The following is a 23,205-nucleotide window of genomic DNA, read 5'->3' as shown; positions in this document are numbered from 1 at the left end:
TTGAACGCTGTTTGAAGGGGCGTGCCTGCTGTGAGACTTCAGCGTAAACGCCCACTGCTGTGATTGGCTGACGTCTTTGCATATAAAATAGATAGTATTACATGTGGAACTCTCAAGAAAACTTTTAGTGCCTTTTACTATTACAGCTCTCAAGGTTAACTAATCGTGAAAAGTGTTGATTATAGCATTACCGGTATGTTAAGATATGGCATTAAAGGTTGCGGTGATGAGCATAGCCGATCACAGACATGTTGAGTGCGTCAATGCAGTGATTATTGTAACTCGATTTCTGCACACTAACTAATGCGTTCATCCTAACTAACAGTGCAAACACAATGTAAAGAAGAGATTCGTTGATTATTACCGGAGTTTTGGCGAGAGTCCAGAACTCAGTCACTGATAAACTCGAGCTGTTTGATTGACAGCTCCAGCGATTGTAAAGGGAGCGTTCTTTGATCACTTTCTATATATAATTTAATCACAGTTTAAATAACAGATTATTTTCATCAGATTTCATTTCATCGAGACAAAAAATGTTAAGTTGACCGTTTGGTCACTGGTTTGATTTACTGACACATAAACAAAGAACATCTGACTGTACATGAATCATATCAGAAATCACTGGTCACAGATCGGGCATTAGAATTAACACAGTTACTTACATGTTGTGGCATTACTGTCGAGTTTATATTGTAAAAAGTCTGTTTGCAAAGCCTGCGCAGAAATTGTTTACCAACAAATCCAGAGTTAAATTTACCAAATATGAATAAATAATGCCCAACTGAGACATTCACATTGTTGAAAATAAATAAGCACATTCCTAGCATTAGGATCCTTTGGAAGGTAATGTTATTTTGTCCAGTAATCCTGTATCGTTCTTCTCTCCTCGTCATCTCACTAACACACCAGTGGGCGAGGCCAAAGTTGCAATGATGAAGTAGGGGTTGATCTTCTTCTGCAGAGGCGGTCTTTCACTTGTCTGTCATAGATTGGCACATTCCACAACGAGTCGTTCTCTGGGCTTGGTTACAATAAAAGCTGTTTTTGGACTAACAAGGAAGTTTTCAGTCCTGAAACTTACAGGATATTCTTATAGTATGATGACCTCTTTAGCCCTATTCGCGCAAATGCGCCACTCGAAATTCAGATGTGGAGGGGTAATTTCTAAATCACACAAGGTCCACAGATACTACTAATCCCGTGTGAATAGAGCTTTATATGTCAAAGTCTCAAGGAAAATTTGATTTCTCAGTTCAATACCCCTTTAAAATTGAAACTGCTTGACGAGTAAAGGTTTCTTCGCTGTGTATTTCCAATTGAAATAGGTCAATAGTCTTTAGTTTAAGTCACAATTGTGAAACGCCACTTGCTATTGCTAGTTAGAAGCAGGTGGTATTAGGGGGAGGGCCTGTCTCATTCTAGAGAGCATTTGATTGGACAAAAAGTTGGAAACGCCAATGAGTCCAGGATGGATCATCAATATTTTTGGTCCATTTTTACATTTGTCAAGTTTCAGGAGTTCACTACTTTGACTAATATATAGATGACCTCAAAGCTACACAAAAAAAAAAATTGGGATTGGAATTTTTTTGCTGTGAAATTGCTGGTAAATTTTTGTAATTAATTTCAAACAGAGAAATGTCAAGTAATATTGAAAAACATGATATTCTAAAGAGAAAGTGTGAAGTAATATTTCCTTTAAAACATACTGTTTTATTTACAACTTCGAAAAATCATATTTTACAGTGTTATAGACATGAACTAAAAACCAAATGAGGTCTTCAAAGATGAAATGTGTGATTTCTGTGCCATTAGAGGCACAGCATGGAATTGCAAATAATCGTCCTTAAACTTGATTTTCTTTTGATGTAGATTGCATGAGTTGACCATCAGACAAATAAACATGTATGAAGAAAGCATATCCTAATTACATTAGGCAAAGCGCTAATGCATATACACATAAGTATAATCCAGTAAATGAATGTACTTAAGATTTACATTAGCACCTGCATGTTTATTCTTCAGTGCCACATTGTCTCCTCCAAATGGGGTTTAAAAGCCATTTATGACGTTAAGCATAATTATATTACGAGTTGTCTGAATTCATGAGTACATCAGCAGCAGGCATCATCATCCATTCCTGGGCATGTGCATGTTCTCCCAACAGATAGAGCCCGAGAACTAGATGCACAGAGAAACATCAGAGAACATCAAATAAACCGCGAGCCGAGAATGCATATTAAACATCCACCCCCACGCTGAGATTGACTTTATCCCTCTATTACAGCGCCACCGCGTCGAGAGAAGCGCCATACGCTTCTGGAAAGGTATGCGTGTGGATGGTGTTGGTAAAAGTTCAGTTCTATGGATACACTTTTTCTCCTTTATTTTCAGGGCGAAATCTTTGAAGCTGTCAGTATAAACCCTTGCTTTTGATCTAGTGCAATGTGAGCCGCGTCTCTGTAGAGGGCAGGCCACTGAAAGCATTGGTTCAATGTTGCATCACCAGTTAGTGCTGCAGATTATGTCATCAACTCCTTAGTGTGCTACACACACATGCAGAAGAGCAGAACTAGAGAAGAACTAGAGCAGAACCAGAGGAGGGCTTGCAGCGCACCAGGGTTAATATAACGGCGTGGCCCTCAGCTGTGAATATAAAGGCGAGTGGAGTGGAAAGTATATATACGTGATATAATTCGAAGGGAACAGGATCAAATGCTTGTCAAATAGTGTCAGACAGGCTCGTGCTCTATCAGGGATGAAGTTGCTAGATGACGAAAGTGAGAGACAGAGAAAGAGAGGTCCAAAGGCTAGCCCACCCTATAGCCGAGTGCACAATCTTGCTGCTGAATATGTCTTGTGCTCCTCAGGAGAAACTCACTCGATCTCCCTGTGGAGATAAAACACAACAAAAGACAAATACAGGATCAGCGGAGATGAAAACGTGGCATACAAGAGTTCGCAGCCTGGCATGCGCTTTCATCGCCTGTATTCTGACGTCAATGATTAATGTTTGATGAAAATCATTTTTTCCCGTGTGAAATCAGTGTGGTAATGCGCAGAGCGATGACTCGATGCCATTTTAAGTCATACATTATTGCATCTTATATTTGAAGCAGTACACTGCAAAGGCCTCAAATGACTGCCTTTAGCTCCCCTCTGGAAACAAATAATGAAACTTTTAGTTTTTGAGTTTGATAAGTGACTATTTTGAGAGGATGTGTTGATTTTCTTGATTCGGTAAATCTCATGCCTTCGGCATTTAGGGAAATTTGGGATTAAATGTGACGTTTGCTTCATGATCCCTTTGAACAAATCAGATGATTCAAGCATTCGGAGGAGATTTTTTTAAAGAGTAGGCCCTAAGTGATAAATCTTGGATGGGGCTCTAACCTCAACGACCGCAGGAACAGAGTCACCCCGAAGGAACATCATCTCTCCTGTTTTCACCTGATCAAGTCCCGCGGCTGTTTTAGGTTCAGAAATTATTCATGTATTTACAGCCTCGATAAAAGATCCAGTGGAAAACTGTGTGCCATCATAGTTTCATGAAAAAGACATCTACAGCATTCTGTGTAGCTGGGATGAGAAGATAAGCTAGAGCAGAAATAAATATGAAAACCACACAATTTCCAATTCAGGAAAAATAAATGCCAAAGAATCTGCAATACAACTCCTTGTCCCTATAAGAGGCCTAAACATTTAGCATTATGGCATATAGCCAAAATGTTATTGCTTTTAAGATAATAAGACTTTATTACATTCTAAATTTTGTCTCATGTGTTTGTCCTACAATTTTCAGAGAAAAAAAAGAGATGTCCTTTTTCTCCTGAAAAACATCTGCTATTAATTTATGCTGCGTTCACATCATGCTGTAATTACCATAATTACTAGATGACAACCCGGATATTCTATCCGGAACTGTTCATGAAGTTAGGCTTTGAATTACAAAATGTCATTTGAGTTATCAATAGACTAAACTACAATACAACAAGTAACTGTCGTATTGCAAATGCATTTTTAATATGCAGTACTTAAAGGGACAGTTCAACAAAAAATGAAAATTCTGTCATTAATTACTCACCCTCATGCCGTTCCAAACCCATAAGACTTTCGTTCAGCTTCAGAAAACAAATTAAGATTTTTTTAATGAAATCTGAGAGCGTACTATTCCTCCATTGACAGCTTTTGTAACTACCACTTTCAAGCCCCAGAAAGGTAGTAAAGACATAATTAAAGTAATCCATGTGACTCCAGTGGTTTAACCTCAATTTTATGAAGCGGCATGAGTGCTTTGGTTGCGGAAAAAAAATATTTAACACTTTATTTACAAAATAAGTGTGTTCACGAGAGCACCACGGCACGTTCAAAAGAGCACTACAACGCATATTTTGTAAAGAAAATGGTAAATTGTGTTTTATTTTATTTTTTGCTTCATACAAATATTTTTAATGTCTTTACTACCTTTCTGGGGCTTGAAAGTGATAGAAAATGACAATGACAGAAAGATCTTCATTTGTGTTCGAAGATGAACGAAAGACTTGGAAACGAGGGTCAGTAATTAATGACAGAATTATAATTTTTTGGGTGAACTAGCCCTTTAATACAATATTATTTAGTTTATTAAAGTCGGCATAAAGCAGAAATTGCCTTTATTTTTTCCCTATTGTGACATATCCACGTGAAATAGTTTGTCAAACGAGAAAAAATGAAGGGCGGGACTTGATTTTGTCCAACAGGAACTGATTGGAACTTTCGATCATTGAAATGTGCTAATTGCTGCAATCTCGTGATTGACAGCTGCTGGAATATATGGATTATTGTCCTGTTACAAATAAAAATGGAATTTACTGTTTTTGATTAAAGATTACGAGGGGACATGAATTTAAAAAACAAGTATAATAATGAAGTGCACCAATAAATTATTTATAATAAACAAAGCAATATTCCATTAAAAAAATTATCATGGTGACTTTAAAGGTGCAGTACAATTTTTGAGAAAAGCTGTTGAAAGTGGATCAGACCGATCACATGCAGCAAACTTGTAGCCAATCAGCAGTAGGGGGCGTGTCCACTCATGATGAGGGTGGAGAGAGAGTTAGCAAGAGGGAGATTTGAAGAAAGACTGTAGAAAGAGAGATGGCTGACTGAGAGACATTACAAAAGAGAAAAGTTCAGAGGAATATTTTGGAAATATAAGGGTCAGGAAAGGCAATCAGGCAAGAACTTTAGGACCCGCATTAATATTAGAAAAAAAGTTTCCAAGCGCTGGAGAGACCGAAGCGGGAAGGCCTGAAGTTTCGAACGCCAATCTTGCATTGTTTCTGCTCCATACAGGGAGTGCAGAATTATTAGGCACGTTGATTTTCTGATCATATTTTTTTTCCAGGCACATTTGACCAATTCCAAACCACAGTAATCCTAATAACTACTATTGATTTAGTATTTAATAATGTATAAGTGATATATAATTGTTCATGAAGGCTGGAAATGAAAATCACCTTATATTCAGGTGTGCAGAATTATTAGGCATGTTTTCTTTTACAGATAAATTGAGCCAAAAAAGAGATTTAACTCAGACTGAAAAGTCAAAAAGTATTAAATGCCCATGAGAAGGATGCAATACTAATGCAATACTAGACATTGCAGTTAAGGCATGACCATTGGACAGTGAAATGCTCGTTGGGTCAGCAGGGTCAGACAAAAACAGGTGGTGAAGAAAAGACACCTATTAACCGCAAAAGAATTAAGAATTAAGGGTGAAACCATCAGGAACCCTTTAGTCTCCAGCGCCACCATTTTCCAAAGCTGCAACCTACCTGTAGTCTCCAGAAGTGCAAGGTGTCAGGATCTCAGAGACTTCAGTTAGGTAAAGAATCCTAAAAAATGACCCCCACTAGATAAGAATCATAAGCTGAAGTGTTGTAAAATACATGAAGAAGGTTTTTTTATAGGCTTTATGGACAGATAGGTTGAGAGTGACTCTTGAAGGACCAGCACCACATCCTCTAGTACCACAGAAAATCAACGTGCCTAATAATTCTGCACTCCCTGTATGTGAGTAACACTGATTTTTATTTTTCGTTTTTATTTTCGTTTTTATCTTTAGTTTGCTTCACTTCTGCTATGATATTCTGTCTTTCATTAAGACATTAACAGTAAATTATATGAATTAGTAAACAAAAATAATACAAGACAACTACTGCCATTGTCATTTTTGAGTGTTTCTGCAAAGTGTTTCTATGACGTTTTTAGCAAAGTCGAAGCTCTCCGAAAATGTTGTTTACAAGTTGTAATACAAATTAGTAAGTTCTACAAAGGAAGTGAACGCTTTTTAGAAATATCGTAATCATGGTAATTCCGACATTCTCATTGCTGATCACACAGAACGCATTTTTGCAGCGAGAGGTGCCTTTTCTTAATAGATTTCTGTTGGCAGAGAGCATTATGCGCACTGCTTATGCACCCCGGGAGCCTCGCGTTATAACCGCCTGCTGCGCCTCGCATTTTAGAAGGAGCGCTCTGAACGCCTGAAGTTGAAAAAAAATCAACTCTGAGCGGAAAAGTGTCCGACGTTATCGTGTTTTTTTTCTATTGTTCAATCGAATGAATGGAGAGGCGGGCCTTCCGTTGTGGTGACTGTTACCTTGATGAGACTGACAGGACAGCTGATTGGGGGGTTTCTAATGCTGCGTTCACACCAAACGCGAATAGAGCGTCAGAAGCGAGTGATTTCAATGTTAAGTCAATGAAAAGTTGACGCGCATCTGGAGGTCCTGCGGCGCGATAGACGCGTTTCACAAATTGAGCATCTTGCGCAAATGGTGCTTTTTGTGCATTCATGTGTTTGGAGCAAAATTTAAAGCGAGTTGAAAAAATTTAACTTTGGCATCAATTCGCGCTGCGTTAACCAATCAGGAGCCTGCTTGCTGCTGTCACGTGGTAAAGTGACGTGATGAGACACCCTGCATAATTTAAAAATACTACTATTGTGTCACAAAATGAGGTTTTAAGACTTTTTCAGGTGAGAATGTAGTTGTTTAAAGCTCAAATCTATAAAGAGAGCGCCTATTTAAAAAAAAAATATGTGAGATCCAGGCGATCACCAGGCACTCAGCTCTCATTAACCCCGGCGAGAGCAGCCTTACCTCGGCTAGTCCTTCTGACGTTTGCCGCTGGCTCTGATGTCCTGTAGTGGTTCGTCTTGTGTGGATCTAACACGCGATTTTTGGTGTCATGAATCTATCATTTGTTGTCTGCCAAATCGTTTTGACTGAGGGCAAAGAGAAGTTTCATAACTTTATTTTTTTAAGGATATTTAAATATACATGCAGTGAAGATAATGTAGGAGTTGCCTGGACCACATTTGTGTGGCTATTAATGCTTAAATATTTTAATGAAAATGAAAAGAGGCAAAGTGGTGTTTTATGACATATTTCTCCTGGAGCGCCTTGACCGCGCATCTATTTCGCTTTCGCTTTCGCGAAAAGCGCGTCTATCCTCCAGACACGCGTCAACGCGCCTTTCCATTGACTTATCATTGAAATCACTAGCTTCTGACACTCTATTTGCGTTTGGTGTGAACGCAGCATTAGCAACATAAAAAAAACGCAGCGCACTACTATTTTCTAAATTGAAAAACGCCTCTCGTTTTCGAACCTGAAAAACGCGTTCTGTGTGATCGGGGCCTAAGCGAACCAATTGATTAGTGATTTCGTCCTTTATAACTGAGAGAAAGAACATATAAATGAACAGAAAATGCTAAAAACTATAGTGGTCTGAGTACAGACCTGGGCTTTTCCATGGTGTCCTTGCTGAGGTAGATGTACCAGTAGAAGAGGTTGAAGATCCCAAAGGCCAGAGGAAAAAGGATGCGGGCATATGTGTCTATGATACTGGTGCCTGCCAACATCATGTTGGGTGGGACAGCTGAGCCCTGAAGGAAGATGGGAATGCGAGTCCTGGGCGCTTCAAACTCAGAGTCTGCCCGTCTTCTACGACTGTAGCCATCAGACTGAGGCTACGACGAAAGAAAAAAGAATAGGTCAGGAAACTGTGAATGACACAAATTAAGCTTACCTGATATAAGAGAAATATAACCGTCTGGACCAGCATTTAGGGTAAAGTGTGATGGGCAGATGTCAAAAACAGTAATCAATTTGTTTATATAAACAGGGGCATTTCCTGAGGAGGAAAGGGAGGCCAAGGGAATGCCTCCTCAAAGAAATTGGATGAGAAAATAAACCTTTATTACAAAAATAGATCCCGGGGGAATACTCTGGGTTCAGGCCAAAATACAGAGCTCGGAGCCCTCTCCTCGGACAGCACGCCAAATGCACATACTACTTTACTGATCTGATTATTTGTAAGTGTGAACTTACTTAACTTAACAATTCTTCTAAGTTTTGCTGATGTGCCAAATCATCTTAATAGCCAAATATTAGCTTATTAATTGCCAAGCCAAAATATCAGTCAACTGCTAATATATTTTTTTGTACTCTTATTTTTAAAGTTAGATGTTAAACTACACCCTTCATGCTGGCACTTAAAAGGTGGGGTAGGCAATTTCGGAGGGGCTAGCAATAGCAAGCTAGCTTTGAATGTATCAGATCCCACCCTCCTTTCAGAGCGTCTCCAAAGCCCCTCCAAAACACATGAACGTGCACACCCAGAGCAGAGTCTGCAAAAACGTCATACACTCTCAGAAAAATGTGTAAAAAGTTTACCTTTAGGGGTACAAAAGCTTGTCACTGGGGCAGTACCCTCAAAAGGACATCTTTGTACCTTTTTTTATCTTATCGGATAAAGAATTTATCCTACTCAATTGAGCGCATACGTTTTTTATGCGCATTTTTATAATTTATGCACATCTTGGCGTTTCCATCCAACGTTTTTTTTTAAAATAGGTGGATGGAAACATGGCTATAAAAACGCAGCCGAGTCTGAGGGTGTGAACAGCTTCAGGTAAAATGCCACAACATGGCGTGACTTAATATTTTTTCGATTTCGGGTCCTTATTAGGCAACAATAAGCACATGAACCGTTATGCTGTGCTGCTTGTATTTATCAAGCAGTAAAAACGTCCCTTCCCATGCCAAAACATGGCGTCTGAGGATAAGAGTCCGAAACAAGGACTGGTGGGACGTTGTCCTGCTCCACTTCACAGACGCTGAGTGGAAAGATAATTTTAGAATGACGGGACACTCATTTATATGACACTTTATTCAACAGGAAGAACAGCTCGTTCCGCGCATCATATGTCATTACGCTATTTCTACATCATTGCACATGCGCAGTAATCTCCAGTTTCGGTTTTCAATCCGATCAAGTGTTTAAATGCCATCTCGATCGGATTACAAAAGGAATAAACCACAACTTACTATTCGAATGAAATTATAATCAGATCTGGCCAATTCATTTTGATTGGTTACGTAGCCTTTTTTGTTCCGGTTGTGCTACTCGTCTGGTTGCGATCGGATTATAAGGGTCTATGTAAACGCAGCTATTGTTTGGTCCTGAGACTTCCACAGTCGATATAAGTAGGGATGAAACGATTACCGGTTTCACGATAAACCACGATAAAATTTTGTGACGGTTAGTAATATCGTATAAAATTTAATTATCATTAAAACCGCGTGTGATTATCATGATTGTGAAAACTAGCAGTAAGTCTTGTCCAGTCAGCGACAGTCCGGCGCAGCACCGCTGTTTTCTGAATGAGAAGAAATGGCTGAAGGCAGTGACAGCGCCGGAAGATTTTTCAGACTTCTAAAAGGACCAAATCTGAGGTGTGGTCATATTTTGGCTTTTACAAGTCCTGAGGGAAACCTAATCAAAGATGGTCACCCTGTCTGCAGAACATGCCAGAAGAAAGTCGCTGTAATAGGGGGAACACTTCAAAACTACGAACGCAAGGCAAGTGGACTTTGACCTCAATACCAAAACTACGTCTGGGAAACAAAAACGTGAAGCGAACGGACAAGTTCAGTCAAGACTAGGGTGACATTAAGGGATAATCAGGGCTTGACATCAACAACCGCCATTTGCGGGTGTAACGTTATTTCGGCTGCACACTATTGCCACTCTGGCTGTTGAACTTGTCTTCTCAAAAGCCATCTGTTATAATCGCGTTGCGCATTATAAACATTTACAGGTGTTTCTATTGAGTTTATGAAAGCGACGTCGTCTCATAATCAGAGGCGTTCAGATTAGCCAGAGTTATAACATATATGTTCAGAGCGCGCGCCGCTCTCACTCGCTGAAATCTCTCAAAGCGGAGATAAAAGTGCGATGTATGCAGGAGATTCATTCATCATACAGTGATTGACTGTTTTTGTTCTATTTCAGCAGCGAAAATAGTTTCAAACAAACAGCAGAACCACAGTGCATCTGATATGACTGGCATAACGCTGGCGAATTTAGGGACCGTCTCTAAAGTTACATACAACATTGGTAATGTTATACGCGTTTCAAACTTCAATAGCATTTGAAGGGAATGACAGTCATAAAACTGACTGTAAAGTTTTCATCTAGGTGTCAGGTATGATACACACCTTTTGAATTTTAATAAAATAAACTGTCAAATCATATGGAAATGTGGATATGCATTATTTCACTAGGATACTGTTTGGGCTCTTACACAAAAATATGCTAGATTAAAATGCATCATTGCTGAACACTGATGAGAATATTGCTTGAATATATTTACAGAGATACTATTAGAGATTATATTTACGACAAATTATTATTATTTATGCGTTATGCGTTGCTATTGACGACGGCCATTATAAGGAAATCTTAAAAAGTGCATAGAGCTGCTTGATTTATTTGTTGTTTGTTGATTTCAAATCTAAAACTTGTTTAAATGTTTTAAGTGTGTGCATCTGTTCTTTTTGAACACTTTCATCTCATTTGAACAAAACCGTGATAATATTGATAACCGTGATAATTTGGGTCACTATAATCGTGATGTTAAATTTCCATACCGTTTCATCCCTAATGTAAAGGTTTTAATATTTAGACCACTTCTATTATTGACTATCATGATGTGAGAAGAGAAGAGACCAGAATAATAAAAAGTTTTTATGAAGAAAATCGCCAACCCTTCCTTTACTTCTTTCCTCAACCAGTCTAATCCAGAGAGAGAACTGGAGCAAACGGATCCACAGCACAGGTGAGAGATTATAAGAGTCATGGCTCGCAGTTTTAATACGGGGGGCTATTTTTAAAACACCAACCATGAGCTCCCCGTGCGAGAGCAGTCCCGTGAGATGCTCCACGCCTGTTGAATTACCATATCTAACTCAGCACAACAGATAAGAACTACGACTCACACATGGCTGCGAGAGCTGTACAGAGCAGCTAAATGACTCTGAACACCTGAGCAAAGTCGCTTCTTAACACAGCAGTGGACACATTAAAGGTTAAGCCATGAGCTATGGTTAGTTATGCGTGCTCAATATGTCTTTAGAGGTATTTAACCATCCCAGTGGGAGGCGCATGTATGCAGCCGCACCGATACTCATTTAGCATCACAATAACAGTGACACAGCTCACTGGTTTGTGAAGAGCAGCGCTTGTGTTGTGCATATCGCATAACCAGGAGCTCCGTCAGCTGTTCTTTCCGACCAGAGTACAAAGTAATTACGCTCTGTCTAAGTGAGGCTCACAGGAGATAGTTACCGTCTCTGGCTCATCATCGCTGCCCGGGGCTATAGACTCCAGAATGGAGCCTTTGGAGAGCCTGCGTTTTTCCCTGTTGGCCTCGAGCGTGGCAAAGTAGTTGACCGCAGCAAACTCAACGAGGGCCGAAGCCACGAAGGCAAAGCAGACGGCTATGAACCAGTCCATGGCAGTGGCGTAGGAGACTTTGGGCAGTGAGGAGCGGGCACTGATGCTTAGAGTAGTCATGGTGAGCACAGTGGTGATTCCTGGAGGTCAGAAAGGACCATGTGAACAAGCTATGCTCGCAAGTACAGATTTACAAGCAAATACGAGAAATAAAGCTAGAAACATGAAAGAAAAGCATAGGGCATTGGTATACATGTCTATGCCCTCGACTTCATGGGAGAGGGCATTGATATGTATACGTAGATGGTACATTCAACCGCTCGGCGAGCCCGCCATCTTGGAACGATCAGCGTGTCGTCACTCAGTAAGAATCAACATTGCGTAGATTTTGGTTGTGAAACCGCCAAGATTTAAATTCCCAATGAAATGTGATAACCTTTCACAGGTGAGAATGTGTTGGTTTGTGTTTTCATATGCATTAACTCAATATTACAGGTCTTTACTGTGGTGCTTTTTAACGTTTTTACGTTAACTATGGTAACTTTTTTAATGTCGTGTTAGCTGATGACTTCATCTTGCTGTAATGTGTTAGTTTTAGTGTTGTCAAAAGTACCGACTTCAGTACTGAAATGTAAAAAATGTGAGCTCTGTTGAGCGGAATCATAAACACCTCTGATTGGCCGCTGTGTTCACGCGCTCATCAAATATGTCTTTGATTGGCTACAATGATCAGCGCTTCAAAAACATGTTGTAAATATACATCAATGACGCTCTTCACCGAGCACTGAATACACACAGGAGCATTTAAAAGCATGTCGGTCCGCTGATCAGACGCCTGAGGTCCGTTCTTCGTACCTCGCTTAATACATCTAAGATGATTTGACAGATCCCAGATCTTCTAATCCTGATAACTGATCTCTGGCTAATTTGGTTCTTCAAACGAATTTGCCGATTGGATTAAAATATCTGGATTAAATGATCTAAGATCACTGCACGTTCTTGTGTTCCCTGAAGAGGGCAGATGCATCGATACTCGAAACCACGATCAGCAATGCAGCGATTGGCTGGCGTCAAGACAGCAATGTAATGACATCATATAATTAAAAACTCACCTGGCAAAAAACTTGACAAATTGCACAAAAAACCCCCCACAAATTTCTGGACTTTTATAAGGAAAAAGCCAAACGACCAAACCAAAAAGTTATAATAGATAAATGATAAATGTTTTTTTTTTTAACATGATTACCAATTATTTATATTCACGATTTTATACAGTATTTGTAAACCCTTTACATTTTTATTTCAGTGTTGTAATTTAATTTTTAATTAAATTTGAAGCAGATTTGTAACGTGACAGTATTAAAGTTTCTTAAGGTTCAAGATCAAATTATCCTCTCTTGCGCTGCATCAAGCCACTCCCATAATATCCTCGATCACTCAAATTAATGCACGGCTCAGATTAACTGTACAACATGTGTTTTAACCAATAAAAATAAAATAAAATTATATAAAGTAATTATTCCATCACAAATAAATCGCTCAATCAAGTGGCTGCGTCTATAGTATTATACATTCTAATATACACTCACCTAAAGGATTATTAGGAACACCATACTAATACTGTGTTTGACCCCCTTTCGCCTTCAGAACTGCCTTAATTCTACAAGATTGATTCAACAAGGTGGTGAAAGCATTCTTTAGAGATGTTGGCCCATATTGATAGGATAGCATCTTGCAGTTGATGGAGATTTGTGGGATGCACATCCAGGGCACGAAGCTCCCGTTCCACCACATCCCAAAGATGCTCTATTGGGTTGAGATCTGGTGACTGTGGGGGCCATTTTAGGACAGTGAACTCATTGTCATGTTCAAGAAACCAGTTTAAAATGATTCGAGCTTTGTGACATGGTGCATTATCCTGCTGGAAGTAGCCATCAGAGGATGGATACATGGTGGTCATAAAGGGATGGACATGGTCAGAAACAATGCTCAGGTAGGCCGTGGCATTTAAACGATGCCCAATTGGCACTAAGGGGCCTAAAGTGTGCCAAGAAAACATCCCCCACACCATTACACCACCACCAACAGCCTGCACAGTGGTAACAAGGCATGATGGATCCATGTTCTCATTCTGTTTACGCCAAATTCTGACTCTACCATCTGAATGTCTCAACAGAAATCGAGACTCATCAGACCAGGCAACATTTTTCCAGTCTTCAACTGTCCAATTTTGGTGAGCTTGTGCAAATTGTAGCCTCTTTTTCCTATTTGTAGTGGAGATGAGTGGTACCTGGTGGGGTCTTCTGCTGTTGTAGCCCATCCACCTCAAGGTTGTGCGTGTTGTGGCCTCACAAATGCTTTGCTGCATACCTCGGTTGTAACGAGTGGTTATTTCAGTCAAAGTTGCTTTTCTATCAGCTTGAATCAGTCAGCCCATTCTCCTCTAGCATCAACAAGGCATTTTCGCCTACAGGACTGCCGCATACTGGATATTTTTCCCTTTTCACACCATTCTTTGTTAACCCTAGAAATGGTTGTGCGTGAAAATCCCAGTAACTGAGCAGATTGTGAAATACTCAGACCGGCCCGTCTGGCACCAACAACCATGCCACGCTCAAAATTGCTTAAATCACCTTTTTTTCCCCATTCTGACATTCAGTTTGGAGTTCAGGAGATTGTTTTGACCAGGACCACACCCCTAAATGCATTGAAGCAACTGCCATGTGATTGGTTGATTAGATAATTGCATTAATGAGAAATTGAACAGGTGTTCCTAATAATCCTTTAGGTGAGTGTACATATACAATATAACATTTTTATATTATTATTATTATTATTTAAAAATATTATTATTGCCCCTGGTTCAGTAATGAACTCTTGTAATAAAGTAGCAGTGGCTGGGACAGATTTTAAGTATCACCTCAAGATGCAATCTAATCCTGTTTACATGAAATAAACCTGCTCCCGAGCAAGTTTAAGCTTACGGACCAGTTACTATGACAGCAAGTCCAGGATGAGCTTCGAAGAACCAAACAATCCAAGATCATGCCAAATCGTCAACAATCAAATCCAGCTAACTGAGTTAGCGAGGTACAAAGAACGGACCCCAGCTTGTGCTTTCAAAACACTTTCAAACACCTCCGTGTGTGCTTTCAAATGCACCCGTACGTTGATCATTGTAGCCAATCACAGACATATCTGATGAGCGTGTGAGAACAATGGCCAATCAGTGGTGTTTATGATTCTGCTCAACAGAGCTCAAAGCGTAGTACCAAAGTCAGTACTTTTGACAACATTAGTTAGTTTAGCAAAAATAATCTGCTGATGTCTTTTGCAGATATGAGTTTTCCACGATGCCACAACATTGGAAAGCCTCTGGTTGTAAAAAACTGTCAAGATTTATATTCCCGATGAAATAGGATAACTTTTCACAGGTGAGAATGTGTTGGTTTGCTTTTTTATATGTATTAACTCAATATTACATTATGCTAATTTTTTATGTCAATTAAACTAACGCCTTTGTCTTCTTCTGAAGTGTATTGCAGATATAGATATTCATGCATGTGTGTGTATATATATATATATATATATATATATATATATATATATATATATATATATATACATATATACACACACACACACACACACACACACACAATACTAGTGTACTTAGTAAATACTGCACAGTATCAGTGTTATTGTTAACTAAAACTATCAAAATAGTTTTTATTAGATACAAAACTTTACAATTAAAAAAGTTGCTGTGGCAACTAAATTAAATAAGTTGAAATTACATGAAAAAATGAAATAAATATGAATTAAAATGAAAATATTAAAAAAGTAATGAAAATTACAAACGCACATAACATTCTTACACTAAAATTTAAATAACTGAAAATATAAAAAATAAAAACATTCCACAATAAATGATAGTATATTATTTTCATGTAAGTACTATATCTGTGGTGATATACTTAACACATTACATGTTACATTACTCTGGAAATAAAAACTGTTTTTCCAAAATTCGCTTTTTGTGTAAAAATGCAACGTTTGGCAGTATACGACTAAATAATGAGTCAAGAAACAGATATAAAAAACTGAGGCTGAAATTACTTCCAGTACATTCATCATTCTGAAAATGAAAGGTCAAGTCAAGCACATTGCACTGTTTTGCAGTGTACTCTGTTATACAGCGCATTTTGTAATTCATCATTCTGTTATTGCATGCATGCAGAAAACCTGCATACTTAGCAAAGTATTCATACTATCATGTGTATTGCAGCTACAGTAAGAGTAATATGTTATTCAATAGAATAAGGATGGTATGTGGTGACTGGTGCTCTTTACTGGGATGGATGGATGGGTAGCAGCTAATAGAACATTTTTACAATTGATACGAAACAAAATATGTTTGTTGTTAAATTTTCTATTTTACAACAGGTGCATTCACAATGTTAAAACTGCACCTTGCATTCCATATTGAAACACTAAACATGACATTTTGGAGACAAAAGTTTGGGTTAGTAATTTATTTAAGAATTGAATACTTTTATTCAGCAAGGATGCATTAAATTGGACAAAGGTGACAGTAAAACATTATAATGTTACGATATATATATATATATATATTTATATATATATATATATATTTATATATATATATATATATATATATATATATATATATATATATATATATATATATATATATATATATATATATATATATATATATATATATATATATATATATATATTTCAAATAAATACTGCTATTTTGAACTTCCAAATTTTGAAATCATGATTTCCACAAAAATATTAACTGTTTTCAACAATGCTAATAATAAGAAATGTTTCTTGAGCAGCAAATCCTCATTTTAGAATGATTTCTGAAGGATCATGTGACTCTGAAGACTGGAGTAATGATGCTGAAAATTCAACTTTGATCACAGGAATACATTTTAAAATACATTACAATAGACAACAGGCATTTTTTATTGCAATGCCGTTTCACAATATTATTGTTTTTACTGTATTTGATTTGATCAAATAAATGCAGCCTTGCTGAGCATAAGAGACTTGATCTTCAGTGAAATGTTCAGTGTAGATATTCAATATAATTTTAATACTCAAAGAAATATGACGGTTGAAAAAAAGACACACTCGTACCAGCCACTGTGCGAGCCGGAACAGACTCCTTGTTGATCCAGAATGCGACTTGTGACAGCACAACCACCATAATCAAAGGGATGTACGTTTGGATAAGATGGTAGCCAAGCTTTCTCTGAAGATAGAAATGGACAACCTGGACGGAATACAGACCTAGACGTTGCCAAGAGATTAGAGGCGGACATTGAAGAAGACAAATTATGCAAATTCAGCAGCCTGTACACATCCATATGATGCTCTGATCAGGGCCATTTGGCTGAACTGGTTTCCAAAATGTTTAGAGGGAATTTGGACTCTTGACTCTTAATTTGTGCTCTTAATTACAAGAAAAAGCAAAGCAAAGTAAGCTATGGGGCACAATCCTTTTTTTAGGTGCCTGAACCATTTCCACAGATATGATGGGTATACCAGCAGGTGGTCCCTGCCTTTTACCTCCCTATAAATTTCTCATTACTGAGCCCCTGGTCATCCCCGGTACATGATCACAGCCTGGAACAGGCAGCTATTTTTAAAGACTGACATCATGAATTAGGCCTGATCAGTTAAGCATCTTAGATTGCCTCTCAGAGGGAAAGCTGCCCCGGATCAGCCTGACATGTAGCTCTTAACACACACAATTAGATAAGTCATTCACCGTAGTAATAGTACAAGACATTTGACGTGCTACATCTGTAATATTCTGAGAAAACCGAGCAGTAACTAAAAACATACCTGTGCTGAATTTATATGTTTCACTGAACAAGGTCTGGCCCACAAGATCATACTGAAGTAAGCTTGATGATTCTGGAGGAAAATCTACAGATGCCTGAAGACCCTTCCTCCATGTGTAGACAATTTCACGATTAGTGTAAGCATCTGACGGTATAAGAGAAAGCAGTTGAATAATGGTGGATGGATGGATGGATGGATGGCTATGGATGGATGGATGGCTGCAGATGGTTGGATTAATGGCTGTGGATGGATGGAGGCGGATGGATGTTGGATGGTTGGTTGGAGGAATGGCTATGGATGGATGTTGGATGGGTGGCTGTGGATGGTTGGATGGATGTATGAATAAATGGCTGCGGATGGTTGGATGGATGGATGAATATATAGATGGATGGATGGATGGCTGGGGATGGTTGAATGGAGGGATGGATGGATGAATATATGGATTAATGGATGGATGGATGGATGGAAGTACAGACAGATAGAAAGGTAGATCTTACAGCTTCCAAACAGGAGAGGACACGTTTGCCCATCCATAGGAAAGTCCATCAACATCAAAGGTATAAGAGAAAGCAGTTGAATAATGGTGGATGGATGGATGGCTATGGATGGATGGGTGGCTGCAGATGGTTGGTTGGATGGATGGCTGTGGATGGATGGATGTGGATGGGTGGCTGTGGATGGATGGATGGAGGCGAATAGATGGATGGATGTTGGATGGTTGGTTGGATGAATGGCTGTGGATGGATGAATGGCTTCTGGATGAATGTTGGATGGATGGCTGTGGATGGTTGGATGAATATATGGATGAATGGCTGTGTATAGATGAAAGGATGGATGGATGGATGAATAAATGGCTGCGGATGGTTGGATGGATTGCTGTGTATAGATGAAAGGATGGATGTTTGGATGGATGGAGGATGGATGGCTGGGGATGGATGGATGAATATATAGATGGATGGATGGATGACTATGGATGGATGGCTGCGGATGGTTGTATGGATGGCTGTGTATAGATGAAAGGATGGATGGTTGGAATGATGACTGGATTGATGTTTGTTTGGATGGATGGCTGTGGATGGATGAATATATAGATGGATGTATGGCTATGGATGGATGGATGTTTGTTTGTTTGGATGGATGGATGGCTTTGGATGGAGGGATGGATGAATAAATTGATTAATGGATGGATGGAAGTACAGACAGATAGAAAGATAGATCTTACAGCTTCCAAACAGGAGAGGACATGTGTGCCCATCCATAGGAAAGTCCATCAACACCATTGGACATTCTGCACTTACAGTTAGCCTAAGATATTGAGAAAACAGGTATTTAGGTGACACAAATTATATAAGATCTTAAATGCGCAACAAAGGAACATCATTAAGGTTTATATTGTTCAAGCGGAAACTATAGCCAATTTTTCAAGGGTTTCAGATCCTGGCTCATCTAATTGTTTTACCTCATGGTGTAAAAGACTGTTCCATTTTGCATGATCCGGAACAGCTTGTTAGGAGTCGTCGTGTTGTGTGCGAGTGATTTCCTCGCATTGCGAAAAAACGTGTCGGGTGTCCAGATCTTATCCACCATGCGGTTGTTCAAAGGCAATATTTCAATGGGTCCCTGAAAGGCTAATCTCTCATCAACCCACATTTGGCGGAAAAACATATCCATGGTGTACTCCTGAGAGAGAGAACAATTTCTTTCTGTGAATCATGTTCCTTTTTATGGTTACAACCAATGTGAATTCATAATTTGAGTCCTCTAAGCATGTTGCGGGAGAGGCTTGACATACTGATATTATTAGGAACAGACATTTGCACCGTGAGAGACTAACAAGTTCAGCTTATTATCTATTATATTTTTACATAAATAAAACAATAAAATAATGTTTAGGCTGTATTTTCTTACCATATTAACATCAGATACTGGTCCAAAACTTGTCACAAATATGTCTGTTTTGACCTCAGTTATAGAGACTGCAAAGATATGTTACACATACATGCAAAAATGTGACGCGTCATAATGTTGTAATAATACATAATGTAGCAAATGCAATAGTATAGAAATTCTTAAAATGACACTATGCTTACCTCCAGATCCTGGCCGCAGTCGATTGTCATAGCCCTCAAGAAGTCGGTCTAGAATCCGCGTTATATTTTCTGAATTTATCTTTTGCTTTCCTATTACATTTGCAACACTAAGTGGAAATAAATCACCATCTTGATTAGTCCTTTCAGTGACTTTAAATTAGGAATTAAAGTAAACTCGAATGAAGTAAGTATACCTTGCTTTGTCGATTAACTTACCTTGTGAGACATAACAAGGCCAAAAGTAAAGTCATTTCAGTGGCAAAAATAAATAAATAATTCACCTGTCAATGTTTAAAAGTCATAATGTACTGTATAATGCACTACAGATGAACTGAAGCACTGTATGACTGGCAGTAAATGGAGGGCTGGATGTGAAGTAAAAAGCTTTGAGGATAATCAAATTAAGGGATCAGGAAAATCCACTTGCTTTTTTAGCAACATGTTAAAGAGTAGTTCAACTAGCAAACTTCTTGCTGGTTTTTTAGCTTCACCAAACTTTCACTAAGCACGGTTTAAATAAATGTATTTACCAGAGCAATATAAAGTATTATAAATGCATGTAAAACAATACATTTCAATTCAAATACATAGCCAATTTATTTAAAGGCCCACTGAAGTGCCTTGAAATGGGCAGGATTATTCATTATTCGAGTTGACGTAATAGAGTGGTGCAGGTATGACGTCACTTTGTAGGCAAACCGGCAGTTCGCATCACTGGTTCCCTCGATAAAAACCCAATAGGATTTTCCCATTGGCTTTTGGATTATCGCAAAAAACAAGCTCTGTGATCAACAAACGTTTATGACACTTACACGTTTTGTCCATCAAGATAATTATCACAGATGAACACAACTTTCATTAATTTTGAAGTCTAAACGCAGTCGCCAGAAGTAAAAAGCTAAAGGTACGCTATAAGCAAACTACACCATGGTCGCTTGACTTCAACGTCACTACCACTAAGCTTCCTACAACTTTATCTAAAAATATTTTCCCAGAACGTTTGAGTTGGACTAGTTTATAAGAGCTCAATTAAAAGCATAATGAGACTGTAAAAGCGGACTGAGTTTACCTGCTCGTTGATGACGTTTAATCTCCCCGACAGCCTGTAGTGCCATTTAGCCACTTGTTAGCAACAGCCTTTTTCAAGACACGAAACAGCTTCAAAAAATCACGTGTGGGATAATACTGATGTATTTTATGTCGTAGAACAAAATGTGAAAGTGTCTTGAGCTTGTGTTCACCACAGATCTTATATCAGCCATTTAACCAAAACCCCATTGACTAAAATGCTAACTCGCTTCCGCGTTTTGGTCTACAAAGTGATACCTACGAGTATCTATTTTCATTATGTCTCCATAAATGCATGCTAGAAACCACATGGAAAATATCACCTAAAGAACTTTCAGTCATTAAACAATTACATACACAGCACGTTTATTGTCACGATCGGTGGCTGTAAGGAAGCGCACGATAAAAGAAATAGGGAACAGAAACTGTCTTTAAAGCTACACTGTGTAACTTTTTTAGTTTATTCTTAGCTAAAAACACTTAGTTCTTTCAAAAATATATGTGCTCATTAATGTATATTTACTTCTTTCAAGTAATAAAGTATTCTCGTAAGTTTATAATATGCCATTGAAAATACATACGGGTAAGGGGTTCGAATGCGGGTCGCCATGTTGCCCCTCCATCTTGAAAGTACATTAGCCAAAGAGGGACATACCCGTAAATTCAAGCTTCACCTTTCGCGTGTTAACACTTGATGGCACCGTGTCGAATGTGGACGAGGTCGAACTGGAAGCCATGTTAATCTTGGACTAAATCGGCCACCGTAGGAGTTAAAACGAAATCGGAATTGAGAGGAACAGAAACTAAAATTCACTGAATGGTCATATACAAGTTCACCACTAGATGGGGGAAAATATCACACAGTGTAGCTTTAACAAATACACAAAGAATACAACCACTTTAAACACTGACAATTCTGGGCACGGAACTAAGGAAACGTACTCGGTTCCCTGAGATAGACGCATTGGGAAAACTCCTTTTTCTCAGATTTACTGAAGCCTTATAGAATCACGCAGTGAAACTGCATGAGCCAATGGTCGTGCAGCGGAGTTGCACAAACCAATGTCTGAGCAGCGTAGCTGTACGAACCTATGAGCGTGACAGCCCGCCAGAGCCCGCCGAAATGGGCGGGGATACCCCTCTTAATAAGCGGGCATTCCAACGTAAGATCTCAGATCTATTCGACTGAAGCGAATAGACCTGCAAAACTCTATTTCCACTGAATCAGGAAGCTGGGGCAGGACATAGCAAACAGCTGCTCCCCTTTTTTTAATAGCGTTTTGTTTATATCACATCTCGGCCAGAGCCAGTGAGCTCGGTAAAGCCGTAGTTTCCTCCTAATCTCTAACAGTTTCTCCTCCTAATTTCCTCCATATCGCTTAAAAACATACCGTGACTCACGCATATGATCCGCTCTGTGCTATCGTGTCTCTGGACCAGAGCAGACTGTGTGTGCGCAGCGGTGGATCGCGTGACATTAAAGGCTGATTTATACTTCTGCGTCGGACCTACGACGTAGCCTCTACACTGTAGCCTCTATGCCAGGGGTCTCCACACTCAGTCCTGGAGGGCCGCTGTCCTGCAGAGTTTAGCTCCAACCTCAAATAAACACACCTGAATCAGCTAATCAGTGTCTTACAAGGCCCTAGTTAGACATTGATTAGCTGGTTCAGGTGTGTTTAATTGGGGTTGGAGCTAAACTCTGCAGGACAGCGGCCCTCCAGGACTGAGTGTGGAGACCCCTGCTCTATGCCGTAGGCTACGTAGGCACGTCGGTTTTCATTTATACATTTTACACATGCAGACCTCTAGTAGGGAGCGTCCACGGGCATGTTGATGGTGTAACCTATCCTAGAAATCTAGACGCAACCTAGTGGCAGCAAATATAATGCAGCCAGGGCGTCTAGGAACTCTCCGTTGGCTTGCGAGCTGGAAAAACCAAACTCTTGTCAGGCCAATCACATTGTGTATAGAGTCGGTGGGCGGGCTTAACATAATGACGGCAGAGTTGCGGCGGTTCCGCGTGCTACTTGAAAACAAAGAAGCTGGCGAACAGCGGTCTTTCGAATCGGCTTTGGCCCGCGACTCTGGAAGACTTAAGCTTTTCTTTGAGAAAAGAACAAAGAACGGCACTGAAGTCATTCTTAAAAAATGACAAAAAATCATTTTGCCGACCGGATACGGCAAAAGTTTAATCTATCAACTAGCTCCGCTTCACCTTCTGCGTTGCTCTGGTTGGTTGTAGCGCTATCCTATTGCGTGCAGAATGATGCCAATGGTGTGTTCCCAGACCCAACATCTTGATCAGGCTAGGTGTGACCCACAGTATAAAGGCAAACGCTGAAGAAGAAGCAGCTTGTTGTGTACGTAG

General features: G+C 39.2%; 1 protein-coding gene across 2 annotated transcripts; it reads right to left on the bottom strand.

Moving 5' to 3' along the window:
• Positions 1 to 458: 458 nt before the first annotated feature.
• On the bottom strand, positions 459 to 20,125 carry gabra6a (gamma-aminobutyric acid type A receptor subunit alpha6a). Of its 2 annotated transcripts, XR_013818236.1 has the most exons (11): positions 19,983 to 20,125; positions 19,767 to 19,873; positions 19,585 to 19,652; positions 19,136 to 19,356; positions 18,899 to 18,981; positions 17,677 to 17,820; positions 16,966 to 17,118; positions 11,683 to 11,930; positions 7,791 to 8,020; positions 2,820 to 2,890; positions 1,696 to 2,181 (listed from the first exon to the last, which is right to left on the bottom strand). XR_013818236.1 is itself a non-coding variant. In XM_079839836.1 (10 exons), the coding sequence occupies exons 1-10, from the start codon at positions 20,015 to 20,017 to the stop codon at positions 2,878 to 2,880; spliced, it is 1,302 nt and encodes a 433-aa protein (XP_079695962.1). In that variant the 5' UTR covers positions 20,018 to 20,124; the 3' UTR covers positions 459 to 2,877. The 2 variants fall into 2 exon arrangements, 1 of the variants encoding a protein (XP_079695962.1); XM_079839836.1 differs by having other exon boundaries at positions 459 to 2,890; positions 19,983 to 20,124.
• Between the last annotated feature and the right edge of the window lie 3,080 nt (positions 20,126 to 23,205).

This window comes from Gobio gobio, assembly GCF_949357685.1.
Source record: "Gobio gobio genome assembly, chromosome: 16".
Classification (NCBI taxonomy): Eukaryota; Metazoa; Chordata; class Actinopteri; order Cypriniformes; family Gobionidae; genus Gobio; species Gobio gobio.
This window is presented reverse-complemented; position numbering and strand designations above follow the sequence as displayed.